At 42.2% G+C, this 23,858-nt stretch overlaps 2 protein-coding genes across 2 annotated transcripts in view; both read left to right on the plus strand.

The window, feature by feature from the left end:
• The window catches only part of GRM8 (glutamate metabotropic receptor 8), a 1,454,623-nt gene that overhangs the window by 926,368 nt on the left and 504,397 nt on the right, over positions 1–23,858 (plus strand). The gene's annotated exons all lie outside the window — the stretch shown is intronic.
• LOC143964364 (large ribosomal subunit protein eL19) lies at positions 4,517–5,166 on the plus strand. Its single transcript, XM_077474081.1, has one exon. The coding sequence runs from the start codon at positions 4,550–4,552 to the stop codon at positions 5,141–5,143; it is 594 nt and encodes a 197-aa protein (XP_077330207.1). The 5' UTR covers positions 4,517–4,549; the 3' UTR covers positions 5,144–5,166.

Consider the following 23,858-nt stretch of genomic DNA (forward strand, 5'->3'; position numbering starts at 1 on the left):
ATATTGCTAAGTCTGTGATCTACAAGCACCCCAGATCCCTTTCCATCACTCATTCTCCAAGGGGTGTTCCTCCTGATGTGTATTTTGCATGTATATTTCTGGCACCCGGGTGCATAACTTTACATTTTTCAACATTCAACCATATCTACCATGTAGCTGCCCAAAGGCATATTTTGGCAAGGTCTTCCTGTAATGATGCTATATCCTGTGCATAACTTGGTATTATCAGTAAACATTGAAACTGACCCCTTCACGCTGATGTGACACAAATATGCAGCCCCACTGCACTGGGCTTTTTGCCATGGGGCTGCATATTTGCATACCTCCTTTTGAACAAGGGCCTCTTCCCAGCAACCCTGGCCACTGGTTGTCGGGGTCTGCGGGCGGGGGGCTTATCGGAATCCGGAAGCCCCCTTTAATAAGGGGGCCCCCAGATACCGGCCCGCCATCCTATGTAAATGAGTATGGGGTATGATGTACCCCTACCCATTCACCTGGTGCAAAAAAGTGTAAATTAAAAAACACAACACAAGTTTTTAAATTAATTTATTGGACAGCTCCGGTGGTCTTCTCTTCTTCCGTCTTGGGGGGTCTTCTCGCGGACTCCTCCGATATCTTCTGCTAGCTCTTTTACTAGCGGAGGAGCCTGGCTTTCTTCTTTGTCACCGCCACCCTCTGGGGGTCTTCTTTCAACTTCGGGGTCTTGTCCCCCTCTTCAGGGGTCTTGTCCCTCTCTTCGGTTCTTCTGCTGGGCCTCCGCTATCTTCTGCTAGCTCTTTTACTAGCGTTGGCCCGGTCTTCTGTCGCCGCCGCCTTCTTCTCTTCTTCTTCCTTGGGATGTTGACACGCCGCTCTCTCTGGCCGCAAAGACAGGGACGAGTTGAGCGGCGACTTATATAGGGACAAGGGGTGGGGTCACCGAGTGATGTCACATGGTGACCCTGCCCCCTTATGATGTCACAGTCCGGTGGATTCTGCGGGCGGGGGACTCCCGCCATAGTCCGGTCATGTGTGGGCAGGTCCGCTCATTCAGAAAGTCTGGTGGACCTCCGCTGCAAAGTCCGGTGGGTTGTCCTCCGGACTAGTCCGATCGTGTGTACGTGGCATTAGTGTCAGTGTGTTTTATGTAGGATAAAAAAGAGCAAAATGCAGACTATTGTTTTTGGGCTGTACTACGGGTACATAAAATATCTAGCATACACATATGTGGTATTGGTGCAATTGTCAGTAGGAGGATTTATTTTGGGTTGTTCTTTGGTGGTAGATTATGGTAGTACCAAGAAATATACAGCTACATTTAAAAAAAAAGTTTTTTTTAACCACTTAATAACCGCCTATAGCCGAATGACGGCTACAGGGCGGTTTCTTAACTCTGGGAGGCCATCATATGACGTCCTCCCAGAATTCCGCTCTCGCGCACCCCCTGGGGCGCGCACTCGAGAGCATCCATGACCGCCGGGTCCACAGGACCCGGCGCATCACGGATCACGATAGCGACCGTTTACCACGTGATCGCTCCGTCAAATGACGGAGTGATCACTTGTAAACAAACCGGCGTCATGTTATGACACCGGTTCCTCCCTCCCCCTCTCTGTACCGATCGGAACAGCGGATGGGGAAGAGATCGGTGTCAGCAGCGATGTGGGCTGCATCTGCACATCGCTGCTCACTGAAAATTAACCCTGCAAATACTCTGCAATACCCTGCCATTACTCTGCATTACTCTGCAATACTCTGCATTACTCTGCATTACTCTGCAATACTCTGCACTACTCTGCAATACCCTGCATTACTCTGCACTACTCTGCAATACTCTGCATTACTCTGCAATACTCTGCAATACTCTGCAATACTCTGCAACACTCTGCATTACACTGCAATACACTGCAATACTCTGCATTACTCTGCAATACCCTGCAATACTCTGCAATACCCTGCAATACTCTGCAATACCCTGCAATACTCTGCATTACTCTGCATTACTCTGCAATACCCTGCAATACTCTGCAATACCCTGCAATACTCTGCAATACCCTGCAACACTCTGCAGCACTCTGCAATACTCTGCAACACTCTGCAATACTCTGCAACACTCTCCAACACTCTGCAATACCCTGCAATGCTCTGCAACACCCGCCAATACCCTGCAACACTCTGCAATGCTCTGCAACACTCTGCAATGCTCTGCAACACCCACCAATACCCTGCAACACTCTGCAATGCTCTGCAACACCTGCCAATACCGTGCAACACTCTGCAATGCTCTGCAACACCCTCCAATATCCTGCAATGCTCTGCAATGCAATACTCTGCAACGCCATACTCTGAGATACCCAGCCATACTCTGAGATACCCAGCCATACCCAGCCATAGTCGGTGATACCCTGCAATACCCAGCCATAGACACCCCCCCTCGCCAATACGATCAAATCCAGAATCTTTTTTTTTTTCAGGCTTCCCAGCTTAGAGGTGAGATGCGGGGTCTTATTGACCCCATATCTCACTGTAAAGAGGACCTGTCATGCCATATTCATATTACAAGGGATGTTTACATTCCTTGTAATTGGAATAAAAGTGATCAAAAAATTTATTTTTGGGGAAAAAAATGTCAAACTAAAATAAATAAAGTAAAATGAACAATAATTTTTTTTTTTTTAAAGCGCCCCTGTCCCCATGTGCTCGCATGCAGAAGCGAACGCATACGTAAGTCCCGCCCACATATGAAAACGGTGTTCAAACCACACATGTGAGGTATCGCTGCGAACGTTAGAGCGAGAGCAATAATTCTAGCCCTAGACCTCCTCTGTAACTCAAAACATATAACCAGTAAAAAAAAATTGGGCTAACTTTACTGTGTTTTTTTTTTTTAAGAACAAAACTGTTTTTTTTCCAAAAAAAAGCATTCGAAAAATTGCTGCGCAAATACCGTGCGAGATAAAAAGTTGCAACGACCACTGTTGTATTCTCCAGGGTGTTTGCTAAAAAAACATATATAATATTTTGGGATTCGATGTAATTTTCTAGCAAATAAATGATGATTTTTACATGTAGGAGAGAAATGTCAGAATTGTCCTGGGTGCTCCAGAACACCTGATGGCGCTCCCTGCATGTTGGGCCTGTGTATGTGGCCACACTGTGTAAAAGTCTCACACATGTGGTATCACCGTACTCGGGAGTAATAGCAGAATGTGTTTTGGGGTGTAATTTGTGGTATGCATATGCTGTGTGAGAGAAATAAACTGATAATATGACAATTTTGTGAAAAAAAAAAAAAAAGTAAAAAAAATCTTGATTTTGCAAAGAATTGTGGGAAAAAATGACAACTTAAAAAAACTCATCATGCCTCTTACTAAATACCTTGGAATGTCTTCTTTCCAAAAAGGGGTCATTTGGGGGGTATTTGTACTTTTCTGGCATGTTAGGGTCTCAAGAATTGAAATAGGCCGTCAGTACTTCAGGTGTGATCAATTTTCAGATATTGGCACCATAGCTTGTGGACTCTATAACTTTCACAAAGACCAAATAATATCCACCAATTTGTACTTATTTTTACCAAAGATATGTAGTGGTATAAATTTTGGCCAAAATTTATGAAGAAAAAATTACTATTGCTAAATTTTATAACAGAAACGAAGAAAAATTCATTTTTTTACAGACTTTTCTGTATTTTTTCTTTTATAGCACAAAAAATAAAAAACCCAGCGGTGATTAAATACCACCAAAAGAAAGCTCCATTTGTGTGAAAAAAAGGACAAAAATTTCATATAGGTCCAGTGTTGCATGACTGAGTAATTGTCATTCAAAATGTGAGAGCACCGAAAGCTGAAAATTGGTCTGGTTATTAAGGGTGTTTAAGTGCCCAGTGGTCAAGTGGTTAAACTATTTTGGGCCAGTTTTCATTTGATAATAAAATAAAAAGCAGGATATATCCATTACCATTTACCACCAAATGAAGGCCCAATTTATCCTGAAAATAATATATATATATATATATATATATATATATATATATATATATATATATATATATATATATATATATATATATATATATATATATATATATATATATATATATATATATATATATATAATTCACCTGGATGCACAAAGTAGTTGTGATGATATGTACGGTTTTACTAACACATGTCAAAGTCACAAATTGAACTTGCGCTTTTCGATTTGTTTTCCCCTTAAGGCATGAAGGGGTTAAGCTTTTAATTCCAACTTTTATTGCACATACTGTCTCATATTTAGTTACTCACTATATATTCTTTTCACATTACTTTCACGTTATTTATGTGACTAAACACAGGGTGTGAGTTTACTTTGAATTATGTTTTGGTTCTGCTTTGTTTGGCTCAGTTTTTATTTCTATCTCTGTTGGACTGTTCAAGTTATGTTATTTCACATACTCCCTTCACAGGTAATTTTATTCATTTAATAAATTATATACTCACCTTAGCCCTATATTATTATATGGCTTATATAACTCTAATATATACATATAATAAATTTCTCCTTTCTGAGCTGGAGCAGAGCAGCAGCCATGAGCATGCTCAGACTTCAAAAGAGGCTTGCCTCCAGCGTGCTGCGCTGCGGCAAGAAAAAAGTATGGCTGGATCCAAACGAAACCAATGAGATTGCCAATGCCAACTCCCGTCAGCAAATCAGGAAGCTGGTTAAGGATGGTCTGATTATCCGCAAGCCAGTAACTGTTCATTCTCGTGCTCGCTGCCGCAAGAATACTCTTGCACGTAGGAAGGGCAGACACATGGGCATTGGTAAGAGAAAGGGTACTGCTAATGCTCGTATGCCTGAGAAGCTGTCCTGGATGAGGCGAATGCGAATTCTTCGCCGTCTGCTCCGCCGTTACCGTGAGTCCAAGAAGATCGACAGGCACATGTACCACAGCCTGTACCTGAAAGTCAAGGGTAATGTGTTTAAGAACAAGCGTATTCTCATGGAGCACATCCACAAACTTAAGGCAGACAAGGCTCGCAAGAAGCTGTTGGCTGACCAGGCAGAAGCTCGCAGATCCAAGACAAAGGAGGCAAGGAAGCGCCGCGAAGAAAGACTTCAGGCCAAGAAAGAGGAAATAATCAAGACCCTCTCAAAGGAAGAGGAATCCAGCAAAAAATAAAGCCCTGAATTATATCTAGTTTATATATAGAGTACTGCTCTGTGCTCCAATAAATTTCCTCTCCCCTCCAAAAAAAAAAAAAAAAATAAAAAATAAATTTCTAATTTAGAGATTAACCTCCTTAGCGGTAATCCCGAGTCTGGCTCGGGTTGGAATTTTAATTACAATAGCGGTAACCCCGAGCCAGACTCGGGCTTGCACCGCTCGATGCAGGGGAGGACACAGGTAACGTTACTTACCTTGTCCCCTGGATCCAGCGATGTCCTCCGCGCTGTGTGATCGAGCTGTCCTCTGCTCGATTCACAGTGCCGAATGCCGCCGAGCTCCGTTCCCTGCGACGTTACGACGCACGGGAGCGGAGAACGGCGGCAAATTCAAAAATGTAAAAAGACACAAAACACACACAGCACTGTAATCTTACAGATTACAGTGCTGTAGTAAAAAATACACACCCCCTTTGTCCCTAGTGGTTTGTGCAATGCCCTGCATGCACTTTTATATTATAAATACTGTTTTTTACTGCTTGGAATTTGGAGATTGTCCATAGCAACCAAAACATGTCCCCTTTTCATTTTTTTGGGGATTTGATTACATTATTGAATAATTTTTATTATTCTTTATTATATTATAAACTTTATCATACCCGGGATGTCCGCTAGACTCTGGTTTGAAGAGATTTCAGAGCGTTATTCCTAAGAATTACAGGACTACAAAATAAAAGCCAGATTTCCATGCAAAATAATTGTACCGCTTTCAGCACCTTATTCCAGACTGAATCATACCGCCAGGGAGGTTAATGGATAGGTAAAAAATTCAATTTTCTATAACGCTACAAAGCACAATACATAGATTTATACGAAAATACTCCTCATTTGACCACTCAAATCTGTCTTTCCCTTCTATAGTCTTCCTTATTTTTAGGTGAAATCCTCTGTTTTTCTGACCGGATGGTGGGAACCTCATATTTTTTCGTGACCACTTGTAGGTCCCAATGGGGCTCTAGTCATGTAGAAACCCCCTCTCATCCCAGGAGGTTTTTATGGATATGGTAAGCAGGACGGAGGCAGTCCAGGATCATCTCTAACGGAGATTGATGCTTTTATGAAAGTCTCTGGTTTGCATACATGTATCTGATGGAAAGGGTAACTATACAGAGATATCTGTATAGGTACTGTAATAATGATGTTGTAAGGGAACTTAATGTTTTAATCATCCACTTGTTATATTAATAGAGATAAAGAACCCCCTGAAGAAGACCGTGACCAGTTCCAGGTTGAAACGCATTGGGGTATTTCCCTACATCAAGTGGTTTTTTGAAATATGCAAAGAAATACGGGAACCTTTAAGTAGAGATTTGTTAGGAAGAAATTGTATATTTAACATTATTGTATGAAGGTTTGCATATCTTCTTGTTACACCAGAGCTCATATTTTAATTATGTTCATTCTTTCTGATGTATTCATCATTTAGTGCCAAAAAAAATATATATTTTTGAATTTTTATATTGATGTCTCTCAATTAGATGCTAAAAATCCCCACAGGGAGTGGTTCCTATATCCTCTTCTATATGTATCTTAGGGGTGTGCAGCCTCCTTAGACCCAGTGAGTATGTTCAAAAAATGGCATGGGTTCCCCCTCTGGGAGCATACCAGGCCCTAAGGGCCTGGTATGGATTTTAAAGGGAGCCCCCTATGCCAAAAAAACGGTGTGGGTCCCCCCCAAAATCCATACCAGACCCTTATCCAAGCACGCAGCCTGGGCGGTCAGGAAAGGGGGTGGGGACAAGCTAGTGCTCCCCCTCATGAACTGTACCATACCCTCAACATGGGGGGGTGGGTACTTTGGGGAAGGGGCGCCCTGCGGCCCCCCCACCCCAAAGCACCTTGTTCCCATGTTGATGAGGACAAGGGCCTCTTCCCGACAACCCTGGCCATTGGTTGTCGCGGTCTGCGAGCGAGGGGCCCCCACCCTATGTAAATGAGTAAGGGGTACATCGTACCCCTACCCATTCATCTGGGGAAAAAAGTGTCAATAAAAAAAACACAACACAGGTTTTTAAAGTAATTTATTAATCAGCTCCGGGGTCTTCTTTCGACTTCGGGGGTCTTCTTCTGACTTCTCCGCTCTGTTCTGCCTCTTCTCCCAGTGACCGGCCTCTTTTCCCGCTCTCCGGCATTGTCTCCCACTCCCCGGGTCTTCTTCCGATTTCTTCGCTCTCTCTGGCCTCTTCTTCCGCTCTCTGGTGTCGTCTCCCACTCTCCAGTGTCTTCTCCCAGTCTCCTCCGTCCTTCTTCCATCATCTCTCCGGTGACCACACCCCATACCTATATAAGTCACCACGCACGTCGCACAAGCCATTACAGCGGAAGAGAGGGTCGTGCCAACATCGTAAGAAGAAAGAAGAGAGAAGAAGGAAGAAGGACGGAGGAGACCGGGCTCCTCCACTAGTAAAAGAGCTGCAAGAAGATAGCGGAGACTTCTCCGCTAGTAAAAGAGCTGCACGAAGATAGCGGAAGAGACCAGGAGAAGACACCAGAGAGTGGGAGAAGAGGCCGGACACCGGGAGAAGAGGCCAAACAGAGCGGAGAAGTCAGAAGAAGACCCCCGAAGTCGGAAGAAGACCCCCGGAGTTGATTAATAAATTACTTTTTATTGACACTTTTTTTCCCCAGGTGAATGGGTAGGGGTACGATGTACGATGTACCCCTTATTCATTCACATAGGGTGGGGGGCCAGGATCTGGGGCCCCTTTATTATAAGGGGGCTCCCGGATTCTGATAAGCCCCCCGTCCGCAGACCCCAACAACCAACGGCCAGGGTTGTCAGGAAGAGGCCCTTGTCCTCATCAATATGGGGAAAAAGTGCTTTGGGGTGGGGGGCCACAGGGCGCCCGCTTCCCCAAAGCACCCACCCCTCATGTTGAGGGCATGTGGCCTGGTACGGTTCAGGAGGGGGGGCGCTCGCTCGTCCCCACCCCCTTTCCTGACCGGCCAGGCTACATGTTCGGACAAGGGTCTGGTATAGATTTTTGGGGGACCCCATGCCGTTTTTTTGGAGTAGGGAGTTTCCCTTAAAATCCATACCAGACCTAAGGGCCTGGTATGCTCCCGGAGGGGGAACCCATGCCATTTTTTATTTAAAATTTGCCGTGGAGTTCCCCCTCGAAAGCTGATTATTCTGTGAGAGAGCGGCACTATCACTTCAATATAGATGGTGATCCGAATTGGAGGCGACTTCCATTGAAATCAATGGGTACAAGTCGCCTAGAAGTCGGATTAAAGTAGTACAGGAATCTTTTCTGAAGTCGGAGCAACTTCAGTAGTGTGCATTAAGACGGCTCTCATTCACTTACATTGTTTTTTACATGTAGTGCGACTTGAGGCGACTAGGGGCGACTTGGGGTGACTTGAAGTCGAATCCAAAGTTGCCCCTGTGTGAATGGAGTCTTAGATTTTAGTTAGGGGTATCAAAGTAAAGGGCCTGAATACAAATGCATGTCAAACTTTTGAGGTAATTATTTGTAAAAAGAATGGAAAACCATTTGTCATTTCCCTTCCACTTCACAATTATGTGCCACTTTGTGTTGGTCTATCACATAAAATCCCAATAGAATAAATTCATGTTTTTGCTTGTAACATGACAAAATGTGGAAAATGTGAAGGGGTATCAATACTTTTTCAAGACATTGGCTGCATGCACTGTCTGAGTGGACATTTTCCAACAAACCCATAAAGTCAATCGATAGGTCAAATTCTCATGAATGGGAACGGCCACACGTGGATCAAAATTAGTCCAGTTCCTGCTTAACCGGATTCATTTTGATTAAGCTGTATTAAGTATTCTGTCACTGAGAAGGAGTCACATAAACCACCCTTTGTCTTGGAGAAAAAAAGGCGTGACACCTTTTTTTTATCATGAAAAGCAACATTGATTATATTCCAATTATATTCCAATTATGCCCTGTACACACGGACATTCCGATTTTTTCCGATGGATATTAACCCAAACTTGTCTTGCATACAGACGGTCGCACAAAGTTGTCGGAATATCCGATCGTTCTGAACGCGGTGATGTAACTCACGTACAACGGGACTATAAAGAGGGCAGTAGCCAATAACTTTCGTCTCATAATTTATTCTGAGCATGCGGGGCACTTTGTTCGTCGGAGTTGTGTACACACAATCGGAATTGAAACGATCGGATTTTATTGCCGGAAAACTTTAGATCCTGCTCTCAAACTTTGTGTGTCGGAAATTCCGATGGAAAAAGTCAGATGGAACCCACACATGATTGGATTTTCCGACAGCATGATACGATCGCACATTTTCTGTCGGAAAGTCCGACCGTGTGTACCGGGCATTAAAGGGAAGAAAAAACACAGACCGAATACTGTCAAAGGAGAAAAAGGCACACAATCTTCCATTTACTAAAGGGAAAAAGCCACACTAAGGCCGCGTACACACGGGCGGACTGTTCACCCAACTTAGTTTGTCAAACAATCCGACAAACAGTCCGCTCAAAATTTGCATGAGCGGACTTGACCACACACGATGAACGAACAGTCCGCTGAAAGCGTGCGCGATGACGTGAACGGCACGTACGACGGGACGAAAAATACGACGTCCAATACACTGCAATGCAACCTTCGCTGTGTAAATCCTTTCTGAGCATGCGCGAAACTTAGTTTGTCGAACAAGCCTACACACGAGCGGACTGTCCGCTCAAACCAAGTTTCAGCAGACTGTCTTACGGGAATTCCGAAAAACTTTGTTCGTCAGACTGTCCGATGAAACTGTCCGCTGAAGCCCACACACGAGCGGACTGTCCGCTGAAACACTGTTCAGCGGACAAAGTTGGGCGAACAGTCCGCCTGTGTGTACGCGGCCTTAGGGCACTTTCACACTGGGGCGGGGGGTGGGGCGCTAGCGGTAAAGCTTCACTAATATATAAATATACTGACTGTTTTACCTGTCAAAGATTTATAAGTCTGGGCAGTTGTTTTCTAATTCAGCTACCCCTTCCAGACAGCACATCCAGATCTCCACTATGGGTGATTTCACATTAATGCACTTTGCACTATACAATAATATATTAAATACAGCTCAATAGCTCACTCACAGGAAATCTATGCAATAAGAATCCTAAATTTACTTGGAGCATTTGATCCTATAACAATTGTTTGTTGAATTTAATCCTTTCCTTCACAAAAGGTATTGTCCTCAGTCATTGCGAATACAGCTGATTTTTTTAGGAAGAGAAATACCGTGTTTAACCACTTGCCGCCCGCCATATAGCAAAATGATGGTGGCAAAGTGGTTTTAATATCCTGACCGGACGTCATATGACGCGATCGGGATATTAAGCCGCTGCGATCGTTGTTGCGGGGTGTAAGTCTGACACCCCGCAACTATGATCGCGGTAAAGAGTCTCCGTCAGAGAGATCAGCCATGTCCAATCACGGCTGATTACAGTGTAAATAGGAAGAGCCAGTGATCGGCTTTTACTCACTCGCATCTGTCAGACGCGAGTAGAGGAGAGCCGATCGGCTGCTCCTCTGACAGGGGGGTCTGTGCTGATCGATTATCAGCACAGCCCCCCCGAGGATGCCCAAACTGGACCACCAGGGACGCCACCAGACCATCAGGGGATGCCCAGAACCAGGTTTGCCCCCCTAGACCACCAGGGATGCCAGCCAGTGCCCATAATGAATGCCAACCAGTGCCCATAATGGATGCCAATCAGTGCCCACAATGGGCATCACTGATTGGCATGCATAATTGTTTGGCACTGATTGGCATCCATCCCTACAATACTTTAAATTACAGTGCCGCCTATCAGTGCCCATCCAAGCCGTCTATCAGTGCCCATCCATGCCCATCCATGCTGCCTATCCATGCCCATCCGTGCCGCCTATCCATGCCCATCCGTGCCGCTTATCCATGCCCATTTGTGCCACCTATCCATGCCGCCCATCCATGCCAATCCGTGCCACCTATCCATGACAATCCGTGCCACCTATCAGTGCCTATTTGTGCCACCTATCAGTGTCTATCAATGTCACATATCAGTGCCACCTATCAGTGCCGCCTATCAGTGCCACTTCATTGGTGCCACCTCATCGGTGCCCATCAGTGCCTGTCACTGCAGCCCCGTCAGTGCCCATCAGTGAAGGAGAAAATGTACTTCTTTACAAAGTTTTGTAACTGAAACAAAAAAAACATGTTTTTTTTCAAGATTTTCGGTATTTTTTTTGGGTTTAGCAGAAAATAAAAATCCTAGAGGCGATCAAATACCACCAAAAGAAAGCTCTATTTGTGGGAACAAAATGATAAAAATTTAGTACAATGTAGCAAGACCGCGCAATTGTGATTCAAAGTGCGACAGCGCTGAAAGCTCAAAATTGGTCTGGGCAGGAAGGTGTATAAGTGCCCGGTATTGAAGTGGTTAAAACTAGTTTCAAATAACACTTAACCAAAAGCATTTTAGGAGTCTATTTTCGTGGCATCCTCTGAAATAGCTTATTGCTGTGAGATTTGGACATAAGCTGCTAGAAACTGTGGCTTTTAGGTTGTTTATGCTCATAGCACTGGTGTTATCAGATCGATCTCAGTTCTAAACTCAGTTTCAGTATTGGGAATATTAAATCTATAGTAAAACATGTAAAAAGTCTAATTTGAATGGAAACAGGCAAAGTAGAAATATACATGTGTATAATAGAATGAAAGCAAATATTTTTTCTATTCAAAACATTTAGGAGCTTATTAAAAAGCGTTGTCATTTTCAGCATTTTTTTTTTCAATTCCACCCTTTGTGCCTATTTGAATGTGTCTGAAACATATTGCTTTACTTTGGGGTCTATTTATAAAAGATAGCATAGCAATTCATCCAGTGTATCTGCATACACATTTATCCTGTGTGAATTGGGGCAAAATGAATGCTGTTTAGGCAATTTTTTCTTCTGAATAATTTTTCTTCAATTATGGGCAGTAGTAAAATATCGTTGCTTACATTTATTTGCTAATTCCCTAAAGCCTTCTCTATAACTGTATCTCTTTTTACAAAGACATATATTTAATGCTCCTCATTCAGCCTGGGTTCACACTGCTGCGGTTCAGATACCGCTTGTAATTTGCGCAGGAATTCCTATGCGGATTACATGCAATGTCTCTGGGGTGGGATTTGAATCAAATCCTAACTGGTACACTCATACGATCCAATTCTGCAAATCGCGTTGCGTTTTGCCATCCAGCTGCGGGATGTCATTAAAATCACATACACTCCACAATCGATTCACATGGACAGGATGCAATTTAAATGTGGTGCCATATCTACAGTAGTGTGAACCCAGGATGAATGGCCATAATGTGGTATTTTACAATTGCAGGACAGATGTACATTTAGATTCACTAGATAAATTGCTATGTAATTTTTTATTTCATTTTTATATATAGACCTCTTAGCATGTATTTGTTTTTCATTACTGAGCTATTATTGCAGAAAAATCTAATTTTATATTTTTGTTTATAAAGAGATCACCTGTTTTTGTTGCTTTTTTATTTTTCCACAGTATTTGATGTTACTTAGTTACATAGATTATTTGAAAAAAGTCCATCTAGTTCAACCAAATCATGTTTCTTGCTTGCCATTAAAGTGGAGTTTCAGTCTTTTTTGTGTTTATTAAAAGTCAGCAGCTGCAAAAATTGTAGCTGCTGACTTTTAATAAACACACACTCACCTGTCCCATGATCCAGCAATGCAGCCACCCGAAGCCTCAATTCTCTCCCTCTCCTCTTCCCGATGCTGGCATTACAACTGCGGTCACCCAGCTGTGACAGATTGTGTCTTCACAGCCGGGTGAACACTGCTCATGCTGAGTTGCAATACGCCTCCTTAACCACTACAGCCCTGGAAGATTTCGCTGCTCAATGGCCAGGCCATTTTTTGGGATATGGCACTGCGTCAATTAAACTGACAATTGCGTGGTCGTACGATGCTGTACCCAAACAAAATTGATGTCCTTTTTTTTGCACAAATAGAGCTTTCTTTTCGTGGTATTTTATCACCTCTACGGTTATTATTTTTTGCGCTATAAACAAAAGAAGAGCAACAATTTAAAAAAAAAACACAATACAGGCATACCCCACTTTTAAGTACACAATGGGGTGTATTTACTAAAGCTGGAAAGTGCAAAATCAGGATCACTTCTGCATAGAAGCCAATGAGCTTCCAGTTTATTACCAAAGCTTAATTGAACAAGCTGGGGTTAGAAGCTCATTGGTTTATATGCAGAAGTGAGCCTGATTTTGCACTTTCCAGCTTTAGTAAATAAACCCCATTGTGTACTTAAAAGTGGGGTATGTCTGTATCTTTTACTTTTTGCTGTAATAAATATCCCACTTTTTTTTTTTTATATATATATTTTCCTTAGTTTAGGCCGATATGTATTCTTCTACATATTTTTAGTAAAATAAATTGCTAATAAGCGTATATTGATTGGTTTGCACAAAGTTTATGGGTCTAAAAAATAGGGGATAGATTTATGGCATTTGCATTATTTTTTTTTTTACTAGTAATGGTGACGATCTGGAATTTTTATCGGGACTGCGATATTGTGGTGGACAAATTGGACACTGTTGACACATTTTTGGGACCATTGACAATTATACAGTGATCAGTGCTATAAAAATGCATTGATTACTGTATAAATGTCATTGGCAGGGAAGGGATTAAACCTAGGGGCGATCAAGGGGTTAACGCTGTTCCCTAGTGTATGTTCTAACTGTGGGGGGATGGGACTGTCTAGGAGGAGAGAGAGATCGGTGTCTGTCTCTACTCCCCTGAAAGAACTGGGATTTGTGTGTTTACACACACAAATCTGGGTTCTCGCTCTGTCATGAGCATGCCATCACGCCCGCCGGGCACTTGCATTGGCTTTGGGCACACGTCGTAGGCGCATGCACGCCCCTAGTGGCCAAAAGGTGAAGCAATATAAGGTAACGTTGATTTGCCCTGCTGAGCCAACCTGCCTCAGTAAAACTGCAGCGGCTGGTCCGGAAGTGGTTAATGGTCAGGCAATGTTCTGGGACCTGTGACGTGTCCCAGAAGATTGCATGGAGGGAGGGGGAGAGGAAAACTTTCAGTCGAATCGCCTATTCAGTCTGACCAGGAGTGGGAGCGGGTATGGGGGGGGGGGGGGAACTAGGTACCCCCCCATCCCCCCCAAAAAAATGACATGCCAAATATGGCATGGGGGAATGTTTAAAGTGGAACTTCCCCTTTTGGGCGCAACTCCGCTTTAACCACCACTAAAAATATCACTAATAGACCTACATTAACATTATGCTACCTAATGATTAATACGGAGTGTTATCAGATTTTTTTTTTAAATCAAAATATAGAAATACTGCAATGCTTGTTTCTCGCTGTATCTTTTCTGTTCTCAATAAAATACTTGAAAAGGAAAAATTTCACAATCCTGCCAGACAGATAAAAAATGTTCAGCAGAGGTGAAAGAAATAGAAAATGACAGTGGTAAGAGTGGTACAGTACAGTTCTGAGTCTGCATTTTTTCTACTAGTTTTGACAATTCAGAATATTTGATTCTATAACTTCTGTAGTAGGCATGGCTACAGGATAGGAACATTAAATTGCTAATATAGCTAACTGTTTTTCATTTCAGTACCCATTAAATAAAACTGTTTACTTTATAGCATAACAAAACACACACAATATATATATATATATATATATATATGTATATATATATATATATATATGTATATATATATATATATATATATATATATATGTATATATATATATATATATATATATATATATATATATATATATATATATATGTATATGTATATGTATATGTATATGTATATGTATATATATATATATATATATATATATATATATATATATATATATATATATATATATATATATATATATATATATATATATATATATGTATATGTATATATATATATATATATATATATATATATATATATATATATATATATATATAATATATTTTGCAGGCCATTTAAACGCTTTTATCAGTCACATTCCCTAAGGCAGAATAGCTCTGCTGAAAGAAACTTCTAGACAAATCAGTAACTTTTGACAACAGGGGCATCTATCTCACCTTGATTGTGAGGACCTTTGTCTCAGTTGGTTCTGTTGAAAAATAAACCATCTATTAATCAAGTGATTTAATTAACTGCTGTACCTCAAGAGACATCTGTCCGTGCTAAGAGGACACCGCGGGATAATATACATGCCTTTACCTCCCCTGTCTGGGCAGGATCTTTCTATTTGGTTAGCACCTTTTGCTTGATTATTTTAGTCACCTATTTGTACTTGTTCAAGGACTATTCCCTAGTGCTGAATAATGTTATTGCAGAACAAACTGCTATCCTAGCAGGACATGTCCATACTTGTTTCAGGTTCTGTGACTCCTGGGTCTGCATCTTTGAAGACATTTAGGCAATACAATAATGACTTTACAGCACTGTTCACTCACAAAATAGCACATGAACTTTGATGTATTGTAAATTCACTAGGAGTAGGGAAAAATAATTTTTATAACCTGTAAGCCTTTAGTTTAACCCCTTTGTGCCGACCACGCACATATATGCGGCCTCACGGAAGTGGGCTTTTTTTCCGTGGGGCTGCATAAATTCGTATATACGCTTTTTGTGCTGGGAGGGCACCGCACAGGGCGCTCCCAGCACAGAGACTGGGGTCTTACCGAGAGCCCCGGGTCTTGTACTAACGATCGGGACTGTCGGTTCTGGGTAACCTGATCGCTGTGATAGCCTCTGATTGGCTATCACAGTGAGTAGTCACCTTTGAGCCTGCTCCTGGGTTTCCTTCCTCTTCTGAATAAAGGGAATGATACAATGTATCTTCATGTATAAAAAAAAATCAGGAATAAAAAAATAAATAAACCACTTCAATACTTTCCCCCCTTCCTGCCCAGGACAATTTTCAGTCATCAGTGCTGTCGCACTTTGAATGACAATTACGTGGTCATACAACACTGTACCTAAACTCAATTTTTATAATTTTCTTCCCACAATTAGACCTTTCTTTTGGTGGTATTTGATCACCACTAGGGTTTTTACTTTTTTACTAAACAAACTAAAAAATACCAAAATAAAGATAATGCTATCAATCTCCTGCAAATAGTAGAAAGCATTTTCTCAAGCCTACATTTTCCAAGTGATTCGATTTGCAATACTGTAACTATGTACAAGTCATACAGTGAGAGGCAACGACAAGGAGGGAACATTGCACAGAACTGCAGAGGCAGAAAGGATTATACAATTGTTGCATCCTTAACCAGCATCTGAGTTAACTAGTTAATAAAGACCATATACAGTATAATGCCTCAATGAAGATGGCTCCATTATTCTGGAGAAAAAAGCAAATAAGGGCATTGTTAGGTGGAATACTGTGATCTCTGTAATAACCATCTGAAATAAAAATACATTTACACATTACTTAGCATGGATGCATAAAATATATCTGCTGTAATAGCTGATTTAATTATATCAATGTGTGTTTGTATATATATAGAGCAGCACAACATTGATTCAGTATCCATACCATTGTTTGTAATTAATGGCACAAAAAAACATCTCATAACATGGGTAAGTCTATTTTGTTTTTGTTTATGTGCATGTTCTATTATGGGAGAGGAAATATATGGGTGTATATTGTAGTCTGAATCCTATTTGAAATGTTTGACCACTTATAAAGTAGTGATTAATTTAATAGATATGTTATCAGTTAAAGTACACTATTACTGGTTTCCCTTATGTATATATAGCGATCTTGCAGCGCTGGTGTTTAGCTGGCTACCCGTGGGGTAGGGTGTTTCTTTTTTTGTTTTCATTTCTATATATTCTAAGCTGATTGGGTACTATGCACAGCTGCACCAAATTCTGTGTTCACCGGTTTTATTAATTCTCACCCAATTGGCCTAGTTTATCACACTCCAGCACCACTTATTGCAAACCACTCCAAGCACTACTGTGATTTGATAATGTTAGTCTATGCTTGGTATCGGTTGGGGTTTTAACAGTTGATTTACAAATTACATGATTCACAAAAATACCATAAAAGGATAATAATACCTATTACATATCGTACATATTCTAGTGAGGTCAGCAGGAAATCATTAGAAATTATTTCCCAAGATTTTCTTTTTCTTTTTAAAAAAACATTTCCTGACTGGGATTTCCTCCATTTGTGTTTATTCGGTATAGGAAGTATAGCTGTTCACTCCAGCTGGGGTTTGGTAAGAGGAGACCAGTTGCTGGTTTAACCTCTTCCCGCCCGCCCTATAGTCGAATGGCGGCTATAGAGCAGGTGCTTTCGTCCGGGAGGCCGTCCCTGGACGTCCTGGTGTTTACTTCCGCAATGCGCGCCGCCGCGGGCGTGCATCGGGAAAGTTTTGTGTTTGCCGTGTCCCCCGAAGACAGGCAAACACAGATCTCTGTAAACGGCCAATCGCAGACGCCGTTTACAGCGCGATCGGCGTGTCTAATGTGAGATGATCTCATATGTAAACATATGAGATCATCTCTCAGCGCCGCTCTCCCTCCTCACACAGACAGCGTGTGAGAGGGGAGAGATCAACGGCTGCAGCGGCCGTAAGTGGGAAAAAAAAGTGCCCCCGCCCCAGTGCCATGCTCCCCCAGTGCCATGCTCCCCCAGTGCCATCCTCCCCCAGTGCCATCCTGCCCCAGTACCATCCTGCCCCAGTGCCATCCACCCATGTGCCATCCACCCCAGTGCTACCTGCCCCCAGTGCCACCTGTTAGTGCTATCTGTCCCCAGTGCCACCTGTTAATGCTATCTGTCCCCAGTGCCACCTGTTGTCAGTGCCATTTGTCCCCAGTGCCATCTGTCATCAGTGCCACGTATAAGTGCCATCTGTCATCAGTGCCACGTGTCATCAGTGCAACATGGTGCCATCTGTCATCAGTGCCACATATTAGTGCCATCTGTCATCAGTGCCACGTATCAGTGCCATTTGTCATCAGTGCCACCTGTCAGTGTCATGTGCCATCTGTTGTCAGTGTCACGTGTCATAAATGCCACTTATCAGTGCCATCTGTCATCAGTGTCACACGTCATCGGTGCCACGTATTAGTGCCATCTGTCATCGGTGCCACGTATTAGTGCCATCTGTCATCAGTGCCACATATTAGTGCCACCTGTCATCAGTGCCACGTATTAGTCCCACGTGTCATCAGTGCCACGTATAAGTGCCACGTGTCATCAGTGCCACGTATAAGTGCCATCTGTCATCAGTGCCACATACTAGTGCCATCTGTCATCAGTGCCACGTATAAGTGTCATCATTGCCACGTATCAGTGCCATCTGTCATCAGTGTCACGTGTCATTGTCCTGGTGCTCCAGGGCCTTCAAAAGTGTAATAGGTAGTCAACAAGTTAGATGTGTAATTTATGCTCCTAGAACACCTGATGGCGCTACCTGCATGTTGGGCCTCTCTATGTAGCCAGGCTGTGAAAAAGTCCCACACATGTGGTATTGTAATACTCAGGAGGAGTAGCAGAATTTTTTGGGGGGTGTCATTTGTGGTATACACATGCCACGTGAGAGAAATAACCTATTACAATGACAATTTTGTGGAAAAAAAATTAAAAAAAATTTTGCAAAGAATTGTGGGAAAAAAATGACAACATCAAAAAGCTCACCATGCCTCTTACTAAATACCTTGGAATGTCTACTTTCCAAAAAGGGGTCATTTGGGGGTTATTTGTACTTTCCTGACTTGTTCGGGTCACAAGAAGTGAGATAGGCCACCAGTACATCAGATGTGATCAATTTTGTGCGATTCGCACCACAGCTTGTAGACTCTCTAACTTTCACAAAGACCAAATAATATCCACTAATTTGGGTTATTTTTACCAAAGATATGTAGCAGTATAAATTGTGGCCAAAATTTATGAAGAAAAATTAATAATTTGCATAATTGTGTCACAGAAACAAAGAAACATGCGGTTTTTTTTTCAAAATTTTAGGTCTTTTTTCATTTATAGCGCAAAAATTAAAAACCCCAGAGGTGATCAAATACCACCAAAAGAAAGCTTTATTTGTGGGAAAAAAAGGACAAAAAAATTCATTTGGGTACAGTGTTGCATGACTGAGTAATTGTCATTCAAAGTGTGAGAGCACCGAAAGCTGAAAATTGGTCTGGGCAGGAAGGGTGATTAAGTGGCCAGTAAGCAAATGGTTAAATTCATTTACTTGGAAAACAAAGGTGGGTTTACTATTTAGTTAACCAGTTGCGGACCAGCTGCCGCAGTTGTACTGTGGCAGGTTGGCTTGGCTGGGCGAAGCGATGTTAGCTTACGGTGGCCGCGTTGATCAGATTCACTTCAGAACCGATCATTCTCCAGGCCCAGGCCAATGATTTCTGGCCTGGACCTAGTGATCCGTTCTGGAGAATGAAATCCTTCCCCTGCCTGTGTATATTGTAAACACAGGCAGGGGAAGTGATGTCATCTCCCCTTGTATAACTCTTTTCGTTCCAGAGAGAGAGAGAGAAGACATCTCAGAGTTAGTGGCACCAACACTACACTGACACAGTACACATAGGCACACTTGTCACCCCCCGATCACCCCCCGTTAATCCCCTCAGTCCCTGTCACAGTGTCACCCAGTGCAGTGTTCGTATTTTTCTTTGATCACTGTACTGGTGTCATTTGTGATAATAATCATTGTTAGGGTACTTAGTAGTAGTCCCAGATAGGTCTAGGGACCCCCCTAAACCTCCCTAATAAAGGTTTAACCCCTTGATCACCCCCTGTCACCATTGATCATCGGATTAGTGTCATGGGTGACGCTGGTTAGATAGTTATTTTTTATAGCATCAGGACACCCGCCGTATATTACCTAATAAAATGTTTAACCCCCTGATCACCCGACGGGTGATATCAGTTAGGTTTTAGCATCAGTTAAGGTTTGCATCACCCCAGGGAGTGTCAAATTAGTGCCAGTACCGCTAACACCAACGCACGCACCATACACCTCTCTTAGTACTATAATGTCTGAATGGATTGATAACATTGATCTGATCAGAACTACAGTGGGAAGAACAAATATTAGATGCACTGCCAATTTCGCAGGTTCTTCTACTTACAAAGCATGTAGAGGTCTGTATTTTGTATCATAGGTACTCTTCAGCTGTGAGAGGTGGAATCTAAAACAAAAATCCAGAAAATCACATTGTATGATTTTTTTTTTTATTGTATTTTATTGCATGACATAAGTATTTGATCATCTACCAGCCAGTAAGAATTCTGGCTCTCACAGAGCTGTGTAAGGACATCAGGTATAAAATTGTAATATATGCCCAACAATGACCAGTAATGTACTGGTATGTTGCTGGACTTTGAGTAGTTATACCAGAATGATGCCTGATTCAGAATGATTTTTTCATTCAGCGGTCAACTTTCATGTAAAAGCAATACTAGTGGCTAATTAGACTCTAGACTGCTTTTACAAGCAGTGGGAGGGAGCACCCCCCCCCCCCCCCCCTTCACCATCTTCCATGGTTTTCTCGGGCTCTCCTGTCCCAACAGAAAACCCAAGAACGCAGCTGGTTGTTCTGCCAGCTGACCATAGAGCTGATCGGAGACCAGAATGGCTACAATTATCTCTATGGCCTTAGAAACTGGAAACTACAAGCATTTCATGACTTAGATTTCGCCGGATATAAACAGCGCCATTGAGAAATTGGGAAAGCATTTTATCACACCAATCTCATTGTGGTCAGATACTTTGAGGACAAAGGAGAAATCTTGGGTCTAATAGACCTCATTTTTTTCAAAATAGAGTACCTGTCACTATCTATTGCTATCATAGGGGATATTTACATTCCCTGCGATAACAATAAAATTTATATATAAAAAATAAATAAATTAAAGGAACAGTTTAAAAATAAAATACAAAAGCAAAACAAATAAAATTTTAATGCAAGCGTTGGTCTGGTGTCATATGTAAACAGCAATTGCACCATGCATGTGAAGTATCGCTGCAAGGTCAGATTGAGGGCAATAATTTTAGCAGTAGACCACCTTTGTAAATCTAAAGTGGTAACCTGTAGACATGTGCATTCATTTTCGTCCGAATGCATTTTCATCCGAATTTCAGGTATTTTCATTATCGTTTTGACAAACGATAACGAAAGCACAGATTCCGAAAAAAGAAAGATCCGGCATCAATAAATGCTTTATTTTTGTTTTCGTTTTGACACAGTTCGATACAGATAGGAGATTCGACATGACTCTAAGAATAACAATCTGTGTCTATTGAACTTGTATCATAACAGTCCATTCATTCACACAGGGGCAACACGACTTCCAGCATGACTTTGGGAGGCAAGGCAACTTGGACACGACTTGAGTGTGAATCACAGTGCGACTTACAACACGACTTTAATGTAAAAAAAAAAGGCATGGGTTCCCCTTCAAGAGCATACCAGGTCCTTCGGGTCTGGTATGGATATTAAGGGGAACCCCGTGCCAAAAAAAATGGCGTGGGGGTCCCCCTCAAATTTCATACCAGGCCCTTCAGGTCTGGCATGGATTTTAAGGGGAACCCCGCACCAAAAAAAAAAAGGCATAGGGGCCCCCCTCAAAATCCATACCTGGCCCTTCTGGTCTGGCATGGGTTTTAAGTGGACCCCTGCACCAAAAAAATGGTTCCATGCATCAGAGGGGGCCCGTAGATGCCCACATTCACTGGCCAGGGTTGTGGGGATGAGGCCCTTGTCCTCATCTACATGAGGGCAAGGTGCTTTGAGGGGCTACCTCAATGCACCCTCCCAATGTTGAGGGCATGTGGGCTAGTACGGTTCAGGAGGGGGGCACTCTCTCATCCCCCCTCTTTTCCTGCGGCCTGCCAGGTTGCGTGCTTGGATAAGGGTCTGGTATGGATTTTGATGGGGACCCCCGTGCCATTTTTTTTTGGCGCTGGGTTTCCCTTAAAATCCATGCCAGACCTGAAGGGCCTGGTATGGATTTTGAGGGGAACCCCATGCCCTTTTTTTTGGCGCGGGGTTCCCCTTAAAATCCATGCCAGACCTGACGGGCCTGATATGGATTTTGAGGGGGACCCCCACCCCATTTTTTTGGCACGGGGTTCCCCTTAATATCCATACCAGACCCCAAAAGGCCTGGTATGGCATTTCGGGGGACCCCCATGCATTTTTTTTCTTAATTTTTTTTCTTAATGCTAATGCTAATGACCTGTGTGCAATGTGCAATGCAAATAGCCTTAAAAAAAACATAGAAGACGTACAATTAGAATCCTACTATAGCTTGAAGTCGAAATATAGACCCAATAAAATACCAGGAAGCTTCACATTTAGCCAGAGTAGTGGAATGGTGCAGGCTTAAAAACGAAGCATTTCTACCAGGAATAACAGATCCAAAATTTAAAACAATACGAGACAGAGGCATGAGCAGAATTTGTAATTTCTCGGTAGGCAATCGGTTAATGACAAAAAAAGATATTGAAAAAGGAATGACATTAGGCTTAGATCCCTTCAGAATGAGGCAATTAGAAGCCTTTATTAGATCTAAATCAAAAGTATATGTAGAAATAAGGGCATTGACTGAGTTTGAAGAGATCTGTTTGAAAGGAGAGGAACTGAGACATTTGATGTCTTATTTTTATAGTATGTTAATAGAACAGGAGACTCCACAAGAATTGCCCTTTCTGCAGGCTTGGGAAAGAGACTTAGGGACTACGTTTTCCCCGGAACAAAAGGATAAGATGTTGCTGTTTAATCAAAAGGCCTCGATGGCAAGCAGATATCAAGAAGGGGGATACAAGATCCTCAATAGGTGGTATAGAACACCAAAAGTGTTACATTAAATTTACCCCCAGATATCAGAGACATGTTGGAGATGTCTGGGAGCAGAGGGAACTTTATTACATATTTTTTGTGAATGTCCAAAAATTAGAGTGCTCTGGGAGATGGTAGCCGATACTATTGTAAGGATTACAGGAATTGACCTGGGAGACAAACCGGCAACTTTTCTGTTGCTGGATATTCCAATGGCAATAGAAAGATTCAAAAATTCTTTGCTGAGACACTTATTGATAGCAGCATATTTCTGCTTCTCCTGAATATGGGGATACCACATTTGTGAGACTTTTTAGGAGCCTAGCCACATACAGGACCCCAAAAACCAAGCACCGCTTTCAGGCTTTCTAAAGGTGTAAAATTTTAATTGTACTCCTCACTACCTATCACAGTTACGGAGGCCCTGAAATGTACAGATAGCACAAAACCCCCACAAATGACCCCATTTTGGAAAGTAGACACCCCAAGGTATTTGCTAAGAGCCATGGTGAGTATTTTGCAGCTCTCATTTGTTTTTTAAATCAAAGATCAATGATGGGGATGCAGGTGGTCACATGACTTTGAGCATGTGACCCATGAACATGTGGCATTGTTTTATGTCACTCGACTTGTTTTTTTTTTGGAGCAATTTTTAGGCTTTCGCACCTCTCTACTTCATCTCCTTCTATATAAGCTGGTATGCACATGAGTTTGGGCCACACACAGCAAAGTGGAGAGCGGGAAGGGGGCCCATAAATATGTCATATTTTCCAGTCCCTTCCTTTTCTGAATGAACACAGTAAGTGATC

This window comes from Lithobates pipiens, unplaced genomic scaffold (genome assembly GCF_037356315.1).
Source record: "Lithobates pipiens isolate NorthernLeopardFrog02 unplaced genomic scaffold, aLitPip1_a1.2 Scaffold_8, whole genome shotgun sequence".
In the NCBI taxonomy this organism is placed as follows: domain Eukaryota; kingdom Metazoa; phylum Chordata; class Amphibia; order Anura; family Ranidae; genus Lithobates; species Lithobates pipiens.

Coding starts and splice junctions, on each gene's coding strand:
- LOC143964364 (XM_077474081.1), top strand. CDS start 4,550: ATGAGCATGCTCAGACTTCAAAAGAGGCTTGCCTCCAGCGTGCTGCGC.